Here is an 18,759-nt window from a genome sequence, read left to right on the forward strand (position 1 = left end):
CCTGCTATGAGGAGTGATAGAGGGGTTCAGAGGCTGTGCTCCCCAGCTATGAGGAGTGATAGAGGGGTTCAGAGGCTGTGCTCCCCTGCTATGAGGAGTGATAGAGGGGTTCAGAAGCTGACCTGCCCCAGATCAGAGGAGTGATAAAGGGACATGATTGATGTTTAATAATGTCCTGTTTTACTGCACAAGTAGTAGCAACTCATGATGAGATGGGCAGTGTAAATAATCCTTTTTCCCAGTAAGACATACAGTCGCAGACAGAAGCATCGGCACCATATACTTATACCACCAATCAAGGTAACAGTTTAAGGACAAGCATTTAGTAAAACCACGTTTTAATAAAACAAAAAGCAAAATACACAATTTGGCAACAAAAGTATTGCCGCCCCCCCGCTTTAGTATTTTGTGTGTCCTCCTTTTGCTTTTATTACGGCTTTCAGACGTTGATGATAATTCTGTTGGATAACCTTGTTGGATCTCAGCCCATTCTGTCTGCATATTTCCTTCAGCTCAGACAGATTGGATACGCAATGCTTGGCTGCAGCTTTTTTCAGACATTTTTGTGTCCTATTGGATTGAGACCTGGTAAGGAAATCATAAAACAACAGGAGGAAAACATGCCGAGAGTCTGCATCTTCCTTTTGGAACCTTTCTTTAGAGTCCTTAACCTTAACGGCGTTTTCTTGCATATTTCCTTCAGCTCAGACAGATTGGATACGCAATGCTTGGCTGCAGCTTTTTTCAGATCGGTCCAAAGCATTTCTATTGGATTGAGATCTGGTAATTGAGAAGACCATTCCAGTACTTGTATCTTCGTTTTCTTAAAGAATTCCAGAATGGATTAGCCCTACACTTTGGGTCGTTGTCGTATTGGAAGATAAACTGTTTGCCAATCAGCCTATGAGCAGATAGTTTCATTGTACTTTGTAGAATGTGTTGATACATGGCTGCATTTATTGTCTTCAATCTCATGAATGTATCCAGTCCCTGAACTATTGTAACCTCCATGTCATGATTGAACCACCTCCACATTTAACTGTAGATACAATGTTTCTTCATTAAAGGCTTTTTGTTCTACAAACATACTGTGGGGTATTTTTGAGGAAAAGTTACATTTTCGTCTCATTGGACCAGATAATTTTGTGCAATAGAGGTAAAGAGGACCCTTGGTCCATTTCATAGGGAATGACCGAGCAGTGTTATTTTCTCCTGTAAAAATGTTGAAAAAGTCTTTCAATTGTCATCCTCTGGAAAGTCTTTAAGAAGCCTAGCCTGGTGTCTCTGTGACACACAACAGCAAGGACTTGGCAGTTGTATGTAGCTCTGGACTGACTGCACCCTGAATTTCAATAGGATTTACTGTTAGTGGCACCAGTACCCTCTCCAGCAGGGCAGTTTTTCCTTCCACAGTTGAATTTCAACTGCTGTCCAGCCAGGTGGCCAGCTTTCAAGACAAATTTCTGGGCAAAGTCAACCCCAGTAGGACTGAATAATCCTTAACATCTTTAAGCAACTATACAGATAGCCTAATTAATTTGAACTTACCTGTTTTTTTTTTTTTTTTTTTTTTTTTGGTGGGATAATTGAAAGTTCATTAAAATGTGCACATGCTGTTTGAATAAAGTGAGATTTTCATTGATTTCACTTCTGGAATCCTCATAGATGAACCCTTTAATTCTGTGTCCTGCTGAATTTAACTTCATGTGGTCAGTGCATGCAGTATATGCTTTGCTTTGCTTCCAAACCCTTCACTGAAACATCCTCTGAAGAAGCAGCTGCTACTCACTCAAGATGATTCTTTAACTAGTCTTATGATGTTTTTCAGGTAAAAAATGATTACATGTTGGAAACAGCAGATCAGGTAGACCAGGACGTAGCTTTGAAGTTGGGCTGCCTTGAAATCAGGTAAAGTGGGTGATTTAAGCTAAAGATTTGTATTTTAAAATGAATAAATAAAGGAATCAAAATGCATCTGTGCATTACTGTACCACACCAAAGTAAATACAGACTTATGGAAAATTGCAAACTTTGATCTGTGATTTGACAATGAAGTCTTTAGGCTTCACATTCCGTTTATCTTTTAGAACACTCTGGGATCTATCACAAAGCATTAACTCAAGGTTTTACTTTATTTTTTATTAGTGTTTGTTGTTTTAAATATTAATTTGTTTGTTGCTGCATTTTTACAGGAGGTTCTTCAGGGAGATGAGAGGGAATGCTCTGGATAAGAAATCGAACTACGAGCTGTTAGAGTAAGTCATCTGCAGTAGGTCTTTTTCTAAAGAATATTACAATGGTAGCTTGCATTCAATCTCCCTATCTTAGCGAAACTGCTGCAGTAAATAAGTCAGATGATGTAACAGTTGATTTGTGATGTTATCATAGAACTCATTGCTTATATACAGCGCTGTATGTCTGGACAGTGAGAATCTACAGATAACGGTAACTCTAATGTGCTTGTTGATTCTTTTTGTGCCCCTTATAGACAATAGTAGAAAACTTGCACTGCTTTCTTATGGCCTGTGTTGTGTTGTTGGATTAATTTCTTTAAGTCTTCGTTAATTGGCTGACACCACTGGCTGTTGCATTAATACAGAGGTTGATAAATAATTCCAGTCATATTATTGGCCAGACAAGAATGCTCCCTCTAAACCACTTGCTGTTGTCATCTCCTAAACAGTAGCCCTGTTAAAGGTACTCGTGTCGAGCCTGTTCATTTTGAGGTAGTGGTAATGGTCCCAGCAGTGACTGTGATTTAGATAAACTAGGGAGAGTCGACAGATGCATCGTGAAGATCGATGATAGCGGTGGCTTTAGGGTTAGACCTTAAAGGAGGCTTTTGCTCATTCATATCTATGAGATTGTTTATGAAATATTGATTTTGAAATCATGAAATACTGATTTTTTTCTTTTTTTTTTTTTTTTTAAGCCTTCTGTTTCCCAGCCACTGTTTCAGTGCTTATCCTCAGAAATTGTTGCAGTGCTACACAGGGACACCTAGTGGTAGGGAGTTGACCCACACAACAGAAAGGAATTTCAGCAACTTTGTGCTCAGTTTGAGAAGCTGTGCAGCGTAGCGACCGTATACTGATTTTTCTGCCATCTGTATGGTCTGCAAGTACCATTACTGGGGTTTGTGCAGGGCCCAATTGTGGCCCATTTGGTAGTATTTAAAGCCACCAATTACATTCCATGCAGTACTTTTCCCCTCCCCCTCCCCAGTTTGGAAATGTTGAATATTGAAGTTGTTTGCTAAGCCTGGAGCCTGGAGGTGTGTCAGATGTACCTTTACCTCAGACCTTCTTTGTCTGTTTACTGAGAATTCAGTATAAATCCAGAAAAATGCACCTCTTCTCTGAAGGCAAGGGTTTCCACTTTTTTTTTTCCCTGCAAGAAAAGGCATTGTTGTCGGACCTGCAGTGTCCTGTTTTAAAATCCAGATTACCAAATTCAGATTCAGCTATTCCAGCATTTGACTGCTGGGTGGCACTGTTATTTGAAAATCCCTGATGACAGATATTATAATGGTAGTCCACTACAGTAAGTGGTAGCTACAGTAAGCTAGCCCTTTCTGTTATATACAGTAAAGGATGTATCTGTGGAACAGAAAAATAAAACGGTCTGAAGCAAAACAGCTCAGGGATCATTGTATTGTTGAATGGTGAAAACAGCTCAGGGATCATTGTATTGTTGAATGGTGAAAACAGCTCAGGGATCATTGTATTGTTGAATGGTGTTTTTTTTTTTTTAATAAATTTAGTCGTTGCCATTTATTTTTGTAATTTTCTCCCAGTTTGAAATGGCCAGTTATTATTTATGCTCTGCTCACCGCTAGCACCCCTGCTCTGACTCGGGAGCGGTGAAGATGAACACACGCTGTCCTCCGAAGCGTGTACCGTCAGCCGCCCGCTTCTTTACACACTGCGGATTCACCATGCAGCCGCCCAGGAGCTACAGCCTAGGAGGACAACGCAGCTCCTGGGCAGCTAACAGGCAAGCCCACAGGCACCCGGCCAGACTACAGGGGTCGCTGGTGCGCAGTGAGCTGAGGACACCCTGGCCGACCTAAACCCCCCCCCTCGGCGATGCTCAGCCAATTGAGCGCCGCCTCCTGGGAACTCCCATCCATGGTTGGCTGTGGAATAGCCCAGACTCGAACCGGCAACGTCCAGGCTATAGGGCACATCCTGCACTCACGTGGCTGCGACACTCGGGAGCCCCCTGTTGAACGGTGTTTTAACTGTATTTCAAATACAGTGGCTTTACTTTTTTATTTTGTAATTCAGCAAAGAAGGAAGAAAACTCAGAAGACAGAGGTCACGTTAAAGTGTATTATTGTACCTTATTATTACCTTATTCAAAATGATGTGTTTCCACTTATTTTTTTTTATTTTTTTAACTGATTATCAGATTTCTGGATTTTATGTCAAATTGTTACTGGCAGACTCTGTTACTCATTCCCACATTGCCTGAGAGGGGTCGTCAGAAGTTAATATAGAGTATTTCAACCCTGCTGGTGCGTCCCACAGGCAGTGCGCTAGCATTGTGTGTAAGGGTGATGTGCTGCTGTAGAGCAGTGGTTCTTTCTCGAGTTGGTAGGGTTTTTAGATTAAATACTCCCCAATAACAATTATCAGTGCAGTTTAAAGTGCAGTGGTGGCTTAACTCTGACAAGAAACTGAGCTCGATGTAGATATCAAGCTACTTCAGTAATAAGCGTATCTAATGAAAAGACTACCTTTGTTTCAGTCGATTCAGTTCAGTTTTTGTTTCTACTGAACACATTTAATCTCCACAAAAAGTTCAACCACAAAAAGAACAGTCAAACCTTTTATAAAAATAAAAAATGACAAGTCACCTACTTTACAACAGAGTTTCTGAGTACTGTAATCCAATATAAATTGATACCGTGGTCCTATTTAGTTTAACATAACGGTTCATGTAAGAGGCTGCAGTTCAGCTGCAACAGATGAGAAAGATACAGAGGTGAATGTATTTATTTGCATTTATCCATGTTTGTTCTCAAGCTGGCAGCCTGAATATTGCACAGTTCAGTTCCCCACACTGCCAATTAGGCTGAGACTCGTCTTGGACAAAAAAAGAGTCAGAACATTGTCAGCACTTTCTGTTTCTTGTGGTCTTAACTGTGAAGTCCCTGCCACACCAGCCTTTACTGTTAGCTGTCTATCAGAATCCTTCAGATATGCTGTCTTACTCATATTGACTAAAACCGATTTGCATCAGGGAGAATTTATATATTACATAATACATGACAGGTATACATTTCCATAGCAAATTAATCAGTATGAGTCACGGTCTATTTAAACTGAAGTGTATGCTGAATATAGTAGATGTTTGTGATTTGTTGTCTTTCGCGTTTGTGTTTTAGTGGCGCACCTACAAAGCGCTCAGCCAGTTTCATGGTAGCCTTGTGAGCGCAGCACCACTGTCGCCTGTGTTGAAATGGTGTCCAGACACTGTTTTTCAAGGCCTGCTGTAACCAATATCTTTAAAAATAGTGCCTGGAATTTATCTGTTAGCGTCTAATAGCCATTTAATTGTACTGATGTTTAAAACCCTCCCCAAAGAGACTTAAGTGAAGGCAAAGCAATGCAGCAGTCTGCCAGATATGTTTTACTTCTTTTCCAAGTGAGTGTGTCACTTACTGTAGCATGGTACCAGTGAACAAATGTGTAGCAGTGTAACGATTTTGTATGGTTAAGTTTATTTTAGTTTGCTTCTTCTCAGATTGATTTTGACATTTTAAAAATGATGATCATAAAAAGTTATGACCTCAGGCCCAAAGATTGATTTCACATTTATATCTTAAACTCTTACGAGCGTAATCTATTAGTGCAGTCAATACAACGATAAATACTGAAGCACAGTGTGGTGTTTATTTAGTCAAGTAACTTGCCAGTAGTGTGATTTTGAATCTGAAGCCTGTGACTGCATGTGTTGTTGAGTCAGGTGTACTTCATTCTAGATATAATATGTGACCAGCATTAGTATGTATTATTATTATTATTATTATTATTATTATTATTATTATTATTATTATTATTATGATGTGTATTTAAATGTTACAGATTACGAGATAAAAGCAAAGTATATTTTGCTGTGATACCGACAACATTGTTGCATCAAAACTAAAATAATGGAGTTTCTTGTGAATGCTGCAGGATGTTCTGCAGCACTTTAAATGTCAAGGCTGTCTTAACCAAACATATTGTTTCAATCGTCCCCACAGGAAAGATGTAGGCTTGAGAAGATTCTTCCCTGCAAGTTTACTGGAGTCAGTCAAGGTCAGAGTAATCATTGCATTAAGTGTTTCAGCATTGTCTTTGTAAGTGTTTTTTTTGTTTTGTTTTGTTTTTATCTATCACTTGTTACAGGTTACGTTTCTGGTGCTCTAAAAACTATACTGGTAATTTCATGAGGGAATTAGTAATGCCCAGTAGCTTTAACAGTGATAGCAGCTGAAGGAAGTTTCAGTAGTATTATGAAGTGCTCTGGTAAGATCGCATTTATAATTATTGCCAAGACAGTAATAACATCCTGACAACTTTTTACACTTATAACTTTAAAGTGGTTACTGTTTACTGTGGTTAGAGTTTCGTCCTCTCAATCAGTGCTGCGCAAAGTGTAGGGCATGCAGAGTGTGACACTGTATGTGTGTATATATATATACACACACACACACACACACACACACACACACACACCGTATTCCTTCAATTTGGCAACGCCCTCATATTGACGCCACAGTCATATATCAGCTTTATAATAGAGGCCGCCCTCGAATAAACGCTGCTATCAATAAAGAAACATTAAGGTATTTTTTTCTCCCACTACTAAAAAAACCCAACACAAGATAAACAAATAAATGTGACTATTACTGACTATATACATGTAATGCCCCGAAGAGACGGGAGCCTCAATCTAGCATGTAAATTACAAGCTAATGTACACACAAATAGTAAGCACAGTTTATTTTATGGTATTACAGTTCTGAAAGAAAATGCAAGATAAACTACGTACACAACAGCAGCCCTTCTGAAGTTCTTATAGGTGCTTTTGTTGTTTTGTTTTTAGTTCAATTGTAATTCTCGTACTCAATCCCATACAAATAAAAACAATGTGTTTACTATCTATGAGAAGATTTAGTTTTGGTTTCTCTTGCAGAGAAGTTACAAACAAGCAAGTTACATTGAGAAAAAAAATATATAACTGAGTAGGATATATTGTAGTTTTTACACAAATCGAGCTGATATTCTGAGGTAATTTTTGGTGCAGAAAAACAACTACATCACACTCTTGGATTTAACTGCCACACCAGCATTGTCCCGCCCCTTAACAACTAATACACACTCCTGATTCGCTGGTACAGTAATCCCATAACCTTTCAACTCCCACCTAAAAGGCTCTCAGTAACTGTCACCGATAAATGTACTGTAGTCAAAGTAGGTTAGCCACACACGCTGCTACATACAGGTAGGCTACCCTATTAAATGTGATAAGTCATGTAATAAAATATTGCAGAGTTTGAAAACCGTAGTATTATTAATAAAGGTCGCCCTCGTATAATGACCGTCCTTTAAACGTCGCAGTCATTTTGATCAATTTAAAATAAACGACGCAGCGCCAAGTCTAAGTAATACGGTATATCATTTTAGTTCAAAGAGCCATATTATATATAGAATGTATAGAACATTTTAAATAAATGCACCTAATTAGTCCAAGTTCTTACCTTTCAGCATGCTCTAAATCAGTGCATGAAGACAATAAGCCTTACTCTATCAGTGCACTAGCGTGGATATTTTGAAAAGAGCTTTGAAACAGAGTTTAAAGTTACAAGTGTAAAAAGTTGTCAGGATGTTAACAATGAAAAGAAAAAATACAGGCAAGTTATTTAAACAGTTGTAGCAAGATGTAGGTGTTGTGTAAAGGACTTGTTACACGAGTCAATGCGCTGGCAACGTGTTGCCAGTGACGTCACCGCGGGGGATTTGACCTGTTACACAATACAATGAACAGGCAACTCGCATTCGATACAAACTGCCTTTAATCTATTTAATTTCATGCTGCCTGTAGTGTGAAAGATACTTATCAAAAGCATAGGTTTTATTCATTTTGTCGCATTGCTGCACAGTTTCGCTACAGGTCAACTCAAATAAACAATTTGGATGGTCATTGCATTGTTATTTGAAGTGTTTTGTTATGTTGTAGTTTACTGTTTATTCACACTGTTGCATTTTATTTATTTTTTTAGGCTAAAACACTACGGAAATTAATCCAACAGACCTTCAGGCAGTTTGCCAACCTCAATGATGAGCAGAGCATTCTCAAATTATTTGAGATTCTGTCACCGGTTTACAGATTTGACAAGGAGTGTTTTAAATGTGCTCTTGGGGTATGTACTTTTAAGTTAGGATAACACATTGTATAAAAATCCTTGAACTGAGAACTGAGTTTCCAGTAATCAGTATTTTTTTATTATCTGTGATCAGTAGTTGGGTGTCTGTGTTATTGTTATTTATGCAGATCCTTGCTCAACAGTGACACCTGCTGTACAAGTGTAAAGGCAGAACCTGAGAGTGTGTCTTAGCCCATGATGTGGAGCCTGCATTGTAGTTCTCCTGGTGCTGTGGTTCCTGATTGTCTGTGCTCTTTATCCAACAGTCAAGCTGGATTATCTCAGTGGAGCTGGCGATTGGACCAGAAGAAGGAATCTGCTACCTTACAGACAAGGGCTCCACTGTACGTATGACTTGTGTGATTTCTTTACACATCTTCATCTGCATTTATTTATTTATTTATTTGGCAGACTCCTTTATCCCAGGTAACTTACAGGTGTTACAGGGCAGTACAGGGTTACAATGCAAGGCAATATATCAATACAGTGTAGTTTACAGTAAGTGCAAATTATACAAGTACAATGTGAAATAAGATGCAACAAGTTAGGATTACAGCAATTTATATCTACAATGACATAGTAATAGTGCAAGGATAGTGCATCAGCTGAGGATCCAGTAATGTGGTGCGTAGATCAGGGAAGTCCAGTGCAGAGTAGGAGATCTACAAATGCAGTCTAAACAGGCTGGTGTTGAGGAGGCAGTGGAAGACAACGAGAGACAGAGTAGTCCTGATGTTCTCTGGTAGCTGGATCCACCACAAAGGGGCTAGGGTTTCACCAACAATGTGTGAGTATATACAAAAAAAAAATCAATAAAGTCACTGTTTCAAGAGCAGAACAGAGACCATGGCAAGATTAAACAGTTTGAAGCTGGGGAATTAGAAACAGGGAAGTGGACCCTGTGTTTGCAAAGTGGGGAGTGCATGGAATTAGAAACAGGGAAGTGGGCCTTGTGTTTGCAGAGTGAGGACTGTGTGGAATTAGAAACAGGGAAGTGGACCCTATGTTTGCAAAGTGGGGAGTGTATGGAATTAGAAACAGGGAAGTGGACCTTGTGTTTGCAAAGTGGAGACTGTGTGGAATTAGAAACAGGGAAGTGGACCTTGTGTTTGCAAAGTGGGGACTGTGTGGAATTAGAAACAGGGAAGTGGACCCTGTGTTTGCAGAGTGGGGAGTGTGTGGAATTAAAAACAGGGAAGTGGACCTTGTGTTTGCAGAGTGGGGACTGTGTGGAATGGGTTACCGAGCCACATCGTCTTTGGGATCCTTTGAAGCGTTGATGGATCGACTGGCTCCCCTTCATCATTGTTCTTGCGCTTGAATTTGCAATCGTTGTAATGCAATTCTGTTTTCCACTTTTGTCTTTTGTCTTTTATTTAGCCGACCCTCCTGGCTAACTTTAACCAAGTGCAGACTATCCAGTATTCAAACAGCGAAGACAAGGATCGGAAAGGAATGCTGCAGCTCAAGGTAGCAGGAGCCCCTGAAGTAAGTGACAGTGAGAACAGTGTGGTACAGTGTCTCACTTCCTGTATATGAGAAGGATTGCAAAGGAATGCTGCAGCTCAAGATAGCAGGAGCCCCTGAAGTAAGCGACAGTGAGAACAATGTGTCACACTGTCTCCCTTCCTGTATGCGTACACAATGTAGTATAAATACATTGCCTTGCAGCACAGTGCTTCAGTCGTTACATGCTGTTTCTGTACAGTGTGAAAGAGAAGCACTGTGACTGGAGGAACAGCTATGGAAATAGTGTCAGTGCATTCATGTCCAGTAAATCCCATCAGTTTAGCCCCCCTTACAGGTGTTGAGTTAATTGCAAAAGATTAAACAGTATCACTTTGTGAGCATTGCCCTATGAATCACAACACTTCATAGGAACTTGCTGTACATTGCTTTGACATCAATAGGTCCACATTAGCGCACACTATTGCATTTTTCATTTATTTCAGTTTCTTGTATGGGGTGTTTACTTGTTTTCTCTTTGTTTTAAAAGTGCTCCCTAGAAGCAATTCAGTGTTTGTTTGTTTATTTATTTATTATTAGGTTCTAGCCAGTTTTTTGCTGAACAAATCTTGTACTAGAATGAGTTGACTAATTCCTATTTTTTAAATACAGATTAATGCAATCGAAAATGGTTATGAAAATGGCCAAATTGAAGCATAGTTTGAAAGTGGCAGCTGATTATGACCTCTGATAATTATTCAAGGTGGACAGCTTAAGTCTTTCATTGCTGTTGATCTACAGTAGATGTAAGCAGTTTGTACAGGCAGTGCCATGGATGAGTCCAGCACTCTGGGAAAGGATAAATCAGAATTGTATTTTGAAGTTCACTAACTAATGCACACAACAGTTGACAAGGTGCAGGTGTGTGCGGAGATCCTCTCCAGTTCAATGGCTTCATTTTACCTCTGCTGACAATGCCCCCCGACCCTGCCTAGATGAGAAGTCTGTGTGTGTGTCTGTATTTGCGAGCAGTGCTCTGATGTAATGGGGCAGCTGTGTGATACTGAGCAGTTGCAGTGGAGATAGATAATGCCTCTTTGTTGGCTTGGTGTTTTGCAGCCTCTAACAGTGACAACGCCATCGCTGAATATTGCAGAAAACATGGCTGACCTGATAGATGGCTACTGCCGGCTGGTAAAAGGGGCCTCCCAGTCCTTCATTATCCGACCACAGAAAGGTATGAAGACACAACCGCATCGCTCCTCACTGTCTGTATTCAGGTTTTTAAGCAGCTTGTTTTTTTGTCAGCATTAAAAATGCACTTGGTTTGTAGAATGTAGGAGATTGAGAGGGGGTGGGGCAGCAGCATCACTGGCAAACACAACAACCATTAGCACAGACTGAAAATGAGTTGTTTTGATTTGTTATTTAGAAAGGCCTTAATAATTTAAAACAGACTTTAGGATACAGAATAGTACATAGATCAGTAATGTTTGTGCAGTTTACATAAGCAATCAGCTGTATTGCCTCAGTAATTTTACATACCCTGTTCAATGTAGGTGTAATATTTACTGAGAAGGCTATCAGACTGACAGAATAGAGTTTTTCTACGGTTCTGCATTTTCTGTTTTTTTTTTTTTTTTTTTTTTTTACTAACGTTATTTTAAAAGCTGCAAGTTGCACCTTCAGGAATTACTATAAACTTCCAGTGCATAACAGTCCAGCGTGTTATGCTGTAATGGACTAGGACACTAGACTTGCTTAGCATTAGTCAGTGATACTGTTGTTGTGCAGTGTAACACATTGCCTTCCGGCGCACTAGTCAGATTAGGGTGCAGGATTGGTACTGCCTCGCTTTCTGATAAGAGTCCCAAGCATATAATCCTGTGCCAAGTGGGTTACATTGTACACATGGCCTCAGAGCCACATTAGGATCATTTATCTTGAAGGATTTATAGCTGGGGATGCTGCTGATTTGTGTCTCTGTATTTCTTCTTTTTGTTTTTAACCAATATGTACTGTAGCATATTTCAACAAAAATAAATATGCAAATGCTAAAACAAAGTATGGCATCTGCCGAAGAAAATGAGTCCCTCAAAGTGAAGCTGCATCGAAACTTTGATGCAAGCTGATATTGCGACTTCAGAAGTAACATAGCCCTGGTTAGGATTCTGAACATTTGGATATTCAATTACGGTTCCACTGAATTGGTTAGTATTTGGTTGTAATGAGATGCTATGTATAGGATGTCTTTCTTTTTAATAACATACATAGTGTATTGCCATTCAGGCTGAAAGGATTAAGTGCATCCCTTTGTACTGTATTTGAATTTGTGTGGGCACCAAACGAATATGGTAAAAGCATTGCATTCTAAGAAACACAAGTATAGTTAGGCAGATATAGATTGGATAAATAGCCCAAAAAGTGTCTTTAAGGAAAATGTATGTATGTGTGTGTGTGGTCTGCACCTCTTTTTGTACAGTGTTGTGAAACAGCGATACATTGTTTCTTACTGGTTCTGATGAACTCCACACATGAGAAAGTAGGGGCGTGGAGTTCATCTGGACCTGGAAGAAACCCAGCTACAGGTAATTACAGCATTCTCGGTCTCGGCCAGTAGAACTGTGCTGTTTGTACAAGTGGCTCGATACATTGTTTCTTGCTGGTTCTGATGAACTCCACACATGAGAAAGTAGGGGTGTGGAGTTCATCTGGACCTGGAAGAAACCCAGCTACAGGTAATTACAGCATTGGAAGAAACCCAGCTCGGTAATTACAGCATTCTCGGTCTCGGCCAGTAGAACTGTGCTGTTTGTACAAGTGGCTCGATACATTGTTTCTTACTGGTCCTGATGAACTCCACACATGAGAAAGTAGGGGTGTGGAGTTCATCTGGACCTGGAAGAAACCCAGCTACAGGTAATTACAGCATTCTCGGTCTCTGCCAGAAGAACTGTGCTGTTTGTACAAGTGGTTCGATACATTGTTTCTTACTGGTTCTGATGAACTCCACCCATGAGAAAGTAGGGGTGTGGAGTTTTTCTGGACCTGGAAGAAACCCAGCTACAGGAATGATATGAAACTGTGCTGCTTGTGCAAGTGGTCCTGTACATGTGTCAGTTGAATGAATACATTAGCACCTTGTTCAGTCATGAATACAAGAACAAACTGGTTCCCCCTAGACCTACTGAACCCGTGTTATTGGAAAGCTGTACCATGACCTCCTGGAACACATTCTCAAGGGGGAGAAGTTTTTGGCATAACCAATTTTAATTTTCAGTCTCACCGTGCAGGGAATTATTTAAAAAGCCCGTTGTGTAGCAGTTTGAACCATTCCAGGTCTTCCTGTGAGCCCTAATTGTGAGTTACCGGTACAAAAGGTCTGTGGTGTGTCAATTGAGCTGACACTAAAAGCTAGAATGGCTGTAATGCTGTGGATAGAGGTTTTTTGTCTTAAGTCTGCAGCAATATTCTTTCTTTTAATACTACATGGTATTTTGAGTAACCGTGCTTTTAGAAACAGTCAATGTTAATATGCTGTCTGCACATGGGTCTGGGTGGCATGTACAGTTTTTGAACTGGGTTTGCTGTTTCATCAATCTTTTTGTCTATCTTACAGAGGGAGAGCGAGCCTTGCCATCAATCCCAAAGTAAGTTTGCCATCATTTTCTCTTAAGCTTGTTGACATTTGTGTGTGGAAACTTTACCATTGCAGTATCATTCCCCACCCCCACCCCAAAGAAAATGCCTGTGTTTTCAGAATTGCATTGTGATTGGTACCCATGTTTTGCATAATCTTCTTTCCTGCCTTGTATAGATTATGTATACTGTAAATGTGTTTGTCGATTGGTGCCTCTGCACATGTTCAGTTATATACATCTCTGAATATTCCTTTAAATGTGTCTTTTTCAGGTAACAAAACCATGCATCACACATAAGTTTTATTATATTCGTTCAGATAAGGATGATGCAGTACCTGTGCAGTTAAGATATGATGGACCCATATTCACAGAACTTTTAAAGAATGTTTTTTCTAAAACCCGTTTTCATTAATTAAGTGAAGCTTGCAGTTCATGTAACATTTTCAACTGCTTCAGAGAAGGTTTCTTAGGTTGTGTTTATAAACATAAAACATTCCTTAAAACTTAGTTAACAATCTAAACAGGACTAAAAAAACATTGAAATCCTGAACAATTTTATATATTTACAAGATGAACGATGGCTTGATTTTGAATGGTTTTGATTGGAATACTTTCAGTGTTTTCAGAGATACCCCCATCCCTCTTGAGTTTTGTGTTGTGTTTATTACTGTGCTCTTTGGAGCACTGCTTTAGTCAAATAAGGTAAAATGGTTTAATGCCAAAACTTTGTTTTTTCTTTTTTTAAACATCTGGAAAGACTTTCAGACTACAGATAAGATTTCAGGTTCCTTCTGAAAAAAACAACACAAGCTTCTCTCTGCTTTTGGCTGAATTGCTTGGAATTTCTCTGTGTGCTGTAATGTGAATTAGCTTCTTTTAAGAGCTCTTTCACCCACCTCTTTTAGTTCCTGGTGGTTGCACCCATTTATCAAAGTTTTAAACACACCCCTCCCCTTAATGGAACGGTCCAGCTGATTTCTGGAGAATACCCAGGAGTCTGGATAGAAAGAATGAATTCATAGTTGCACTTCCACAGTGGAGAATGTACAGCATTCACCGATTCAAACCTTTGTTTTACAGGCTTGGCAACAACGACAAGCAGGGGGTTCGGACGCGGACTGTCTCGGTCTCAGGTAAGGGAGTTGCTGTCACCGATATAAGGTAGATAAAAGGTGGCACACAATGTATGACATTGAAAAGAGAGGAAACAAGCTTTATATTATGCAATTTCTTTTAAATATGTGCTGTATTTGTGGGATGTTTAACAGATTCTTTTTTAGTATATATGAAATGAAGTTTTGTAATTTTTGAATGACCTTTGGAAAATAAGTTAGAAATTGTTAGACGTTGTGTACATTTGCAAAGTTTGACTGAAGGTTTTGAATAAACAGGTGAAAGGTTTTGTTTGTTGTCAGATTCTGAATATCAGATTCTGACAACAAACAAAACAGTCATGTTCGTTCAATAGATTTGTGAGACAGCTCATTTAAGACATTTGGCATTCACTGACAATAAAATATAGAAGCAAGTTTTGCATCAGAGTGGCAAGTGTGTCTTGAAGGATTTCATTTTCTAACACAAACTAATATGTTTGTTCCAGTTGGTGTTACTATAAATGCCAAAGCAAATACTTACTGGCTTCTACCTCATGGTATTTAGTATGTGTGAGGCTCAAAAAATAAAGTACATTTTACAGTTTGGCAAAACATAGAGGACTGTCTTCCCTCATAGCTTTACATGCATCTGAAAAATAAAACCACATTTCTTTGCTTGTGTGCTGAAGTTCTTAGTCTGTGTTGTATTTAAAATAAATGCTTACATGGTATAGTAAAGAATGACACAGTGTCACAAAGAGCTTCACATTCATGGTTTTATTATAATATGGCGATGTGTGACCTTAGATATACTAGAGTAACTATTGACCCAATTGAAACTAATGTTGCAAGTGTGTCTCTCTTGTCCTGCACTGAACCAGATGCTCCTGTCTACGATTAGGTTTGTGCTATAAACCTGTGTACAGGAAATATTAAATACAGTTGAACCCATTTCATATCACTTCGCTTAATATCATGCCCCTTTTATTATCACGATTTTTCAAAAACCACTCGCCGTGCACCACAGGTTTTTTGAGAAATTACCTCTCTTAATATCATCTCACAAACCCGCTTATTGTCATGTTTTGTGCAGCCTGTCAAATGCTGCGTTGCTGGGCTTTACTAAGTAACCACATGGTGGAATTAATTTCCAATGCAACAAACAACCAATAATCAATCATCTTGGCTGATGAACTCACATTTTGTGCAGCCTGTCAAGTGATGCTTGGGCGGTCTTAACAGGACACAGTTCAGTTACAGAACACCAGCGTCACCAGTTTTTCTTTTTTAACATAATCTTATTCACAAAAAAATCCACCAAGTTCAGTGCCTAATTGATAGCTCTCATCAGTCTACAATTCATGCCTTTTTTGTGTCGTTTTTTTACATAACGACACAAACTGTTTAGTTCCAGTTAATGATACCAAACGTATTTGTCCTGTAGTTAACTGTATGCATGTGTTTAAATGTAAAGAACGACTAAACGACAGGATAGAAACACTGCTCTTTAATTCACCGTTAGTTTTCTTTCTTTTTTTCTCACACTTGTAATGTGCTGTCATAGGCAAGCATGAAACCCGGTTTCTGTCATGACCCGCTTTTTATCACAAATTATGCCTGCACGACAATCTTGATATAAAGCTGGTTTATCTGTACTCTACATTTCTGCAACAGCCATCACTACCCTAATGTCATGCAAATGAGTCTCTGACAATGTACCTGCCAGCAGTTCACAGACATTCGCAGGCAGCACCAGCAGTAACCAGTGCTAAAATAGACTGAATTGATTTGGGGCTGGTCTGGAATACTGTCCAGAATGCTTTTGATTGGATGTTTGGTGGTCATAGATGGCTCTTTAACTTGGATGTTTGTATTCTCTGTTAATACGACTTGTATAAAAAACCATCAGCCTTCTGTATGAGTGTTCACACAGGTATCCCAGATAATATACGAAGGTGAGGTGTAGTGGTGCAATCAGCAACCTCGTTTCTTCAGCGATTATCCCATACGCATTCATCAACATTAATGGGTGCATCATCATTTTATTTTTTCAAAACCAAGAGCAAACATTAGGATTTTTATCATGCTATTTTTTTTTTTTTTTTAACAGAAGTCGTTTTGAAATATGCTTGTTAATTAATGTTAATATTTTAACATTTGCCATCTACACAAAATCCAATACATTGCCAAACATCGTTTTTCCGTCCTCTTTTTCTTTTACTCCAAAATTGACGAATCTTCATATCGGATACTTTTTTTTAAATAAAATTGTGTAGCTTTAATTTTTAAAGTTTGTATCCTAGTAGCGTGATGACATTGCTACATACCATACTAGCACTAATATAAGAGCATAACTACATAGTAAATGTTTTAATGCAAACTGGCAATCTGAACTGGATTCACTGAAGCGCAGGAAATGTAAGCACAGATAACCAATAATCAGTGCATCTATTTAATTGTAACCGATTAGAGGTAGCGTTTGTACAAGACAGTTTTGGTAAGTTTATACTTGTGTTAGTATTTGGGGGAGGGGTAACAAGATATTACAATCTTATACATGTGCGTGAAGAAGCAATTAACACAGCTAACGACAAATAAAATGTCAGCTAGAATGACACATGTGGCAAAGTAGGCAATGAATTAAAATGCTTTAGGATTAACAAGTGGCAAGTGCATGTCCTGGGACATCCTGAGAGAGCAGCTGTCTCTGTCCTGTCACAACCACACATCTGCTTTATTCACTGCTGTTCCCGTGGAATCTTGACAGACTCCACCTTTCCTCCTTTCCAGTAGAAACATTTGCTACGGACAACTGCGTTACTTGCCCAGACAATTTGTTTGTTTTCTTTCATTTCAGCAATACATTGAATTGCACGACTAAAACTTGGGGTGATATTATACGTCAGTGTCAGATAAAATTACATTTAATTAATTAAATAAAATAAATAAATAAGGCCCATTGACATAGAACACTTTTTATATGCTTACAATTGAAACAAGCTGGCCTAGCTACCCTGCCTCACAATAGACAAGCACTGGAAATCAGTTTTAATTTTTTCTATTAAATGTCATGATTGGGAATCTGTCCCTCCAAATCATGGTCCTAGTGAGTGAAATGGTAAATGCCAGGGTAGAGGAGTGAGAGATAGAAGAAGCTGATTGAAAAGAGAATGTGCTGTGAGAGCACAGAGCAGCACTGTGTGTTTTGTGACCCCAGTGAGAGTAAGGACCTCTCAGACTGCCCGCTCACTGAAAGGGTTTCTTGTGCAGGGCTGACATTTCACATGTTCATCTTACTAATACTGCAGTAGTGGGGGAGAGAGGGCCGGCTGTCCTCAGCTTTTCACAGCTATCAAACCCACGCAGATTTATCAGTATGGGATTAGAATGACTTCCTATAGTGGCGGGGTCAAATAATTGTCATGTTCTGTCTTTCTAAAACCTATTCTAGCCATACACACGTATCATTTTTAACATTTAAACATATGAACATAACAAAGTGTGTGTGTGTGTGTGTGTGTGTATATATGTATGTATATGAGATATATGTATTGTAATATATATGTATATATATATATATATATATATATATATATATATATATATATATATATATATGTATATATATATATAATATAATGACGATAATTGACCTTTTAATTTCCCAGACAAACTTGTGATTGATAGATTTAAAAAAAAAAAGAAAGAAAGAATGAACGAACAGTGCTTGTTATGTAGTCCTTTCAGGACGTCCTTGAAACCTTTCTGTTGCAGTACATCGTTTTCCCCAGATTGACCTCTAATTGTTTCATTGGAGATCCCCAGTGAGTTGAATGGCACTAGCGTGAGGTTTAGTAGAGACAGATTGTGTTTCACAAAAAATCCAGTAGAAAATAAAATGTCGTTCCACTTGCACAGGTTAATCCTGCCAGAAAAACCTGCAGCAATTCATGCTGTTTGAGACCTTTAGAATACTGTGTCCAGTTCAGGTCACCGCAGTACAAGAGAGACATTGTTGCACTTCAGAAAGTAATGGTGCAGAACATATCGGGGTCACAAAAGTAGCCATTTGTAAAGATATTGGGGTCACATAAGAAGCAATTGGAGAAGATAATGTACTAAAAGGAGCAGACATTGAATGGCTTCTATCCGGGTGTCT

The 18,759-nt window shown here is 39.0% G+C and overlaps 1 protein-coding gene across 37 annotated transcripts in view; it reads left to right on the forward strand.

Moving 5' to 3' along the window:
* LOC121315174 (focal adhesion kinase 1) overlaps positions 1–18,759 on the forward strand; it is a 185,298-nt gene that overhangs the window by 105,442 nt on the left and 61,097 nt on the right. For all 37 annotated transcript variants that reach the window (XM_041249201.1, XM_041249200.1, XM_041249187.1 and 34 more), the window contains 9 exons: positions 1,829–1,908; positions 2,193–2,255; positions 6,254–6,308; positions 8,276–8,416; positions 8,686–8,763; positions 9,800–9,907; positions 10,985–11,102; positions 13,485–13,515; positions 14,587–14,639. In XM_041249201.1, coding sequence (XP_041105135.1) covers positions 1,829–1,908; positions 2,193–2,255; positions 6,254–6,308; positions 8,276–8,416; positions 8,686–8,763; positions 9,800–9,907; positions 10,985–11,102; positions 13,485–13,515; positions 14,587–14,639 — 727 coding nt within the window. The remainder of the gene's footprint in view (positions 1–1,828; positions 1,909–2,192; positions 2,256–6,253; positions 6,309–8,275; positions 8,417–8,685; positions 8,764–9,799; positions 9,908–10,984; positions 11,103–13,484; positions 13,516–14,586; positions 14,640–18,759) is intronic.

The sequence above is a fragment of the Polyodon spathula genome, chromosome 4 (assembly GCF_017654505.1).
Source record: "Polyodon spathula isolate WHYD16114869_AA chromosome 4, ASM1765450v1, whole genome shotgun sequence".
NCBI classification, from domain to species: Eukaryota; Metazoa; Chordata; class Actinopteri; order Acipenseriformes; family Polyodontidae; genus Polyodon; species Polyodon spathula.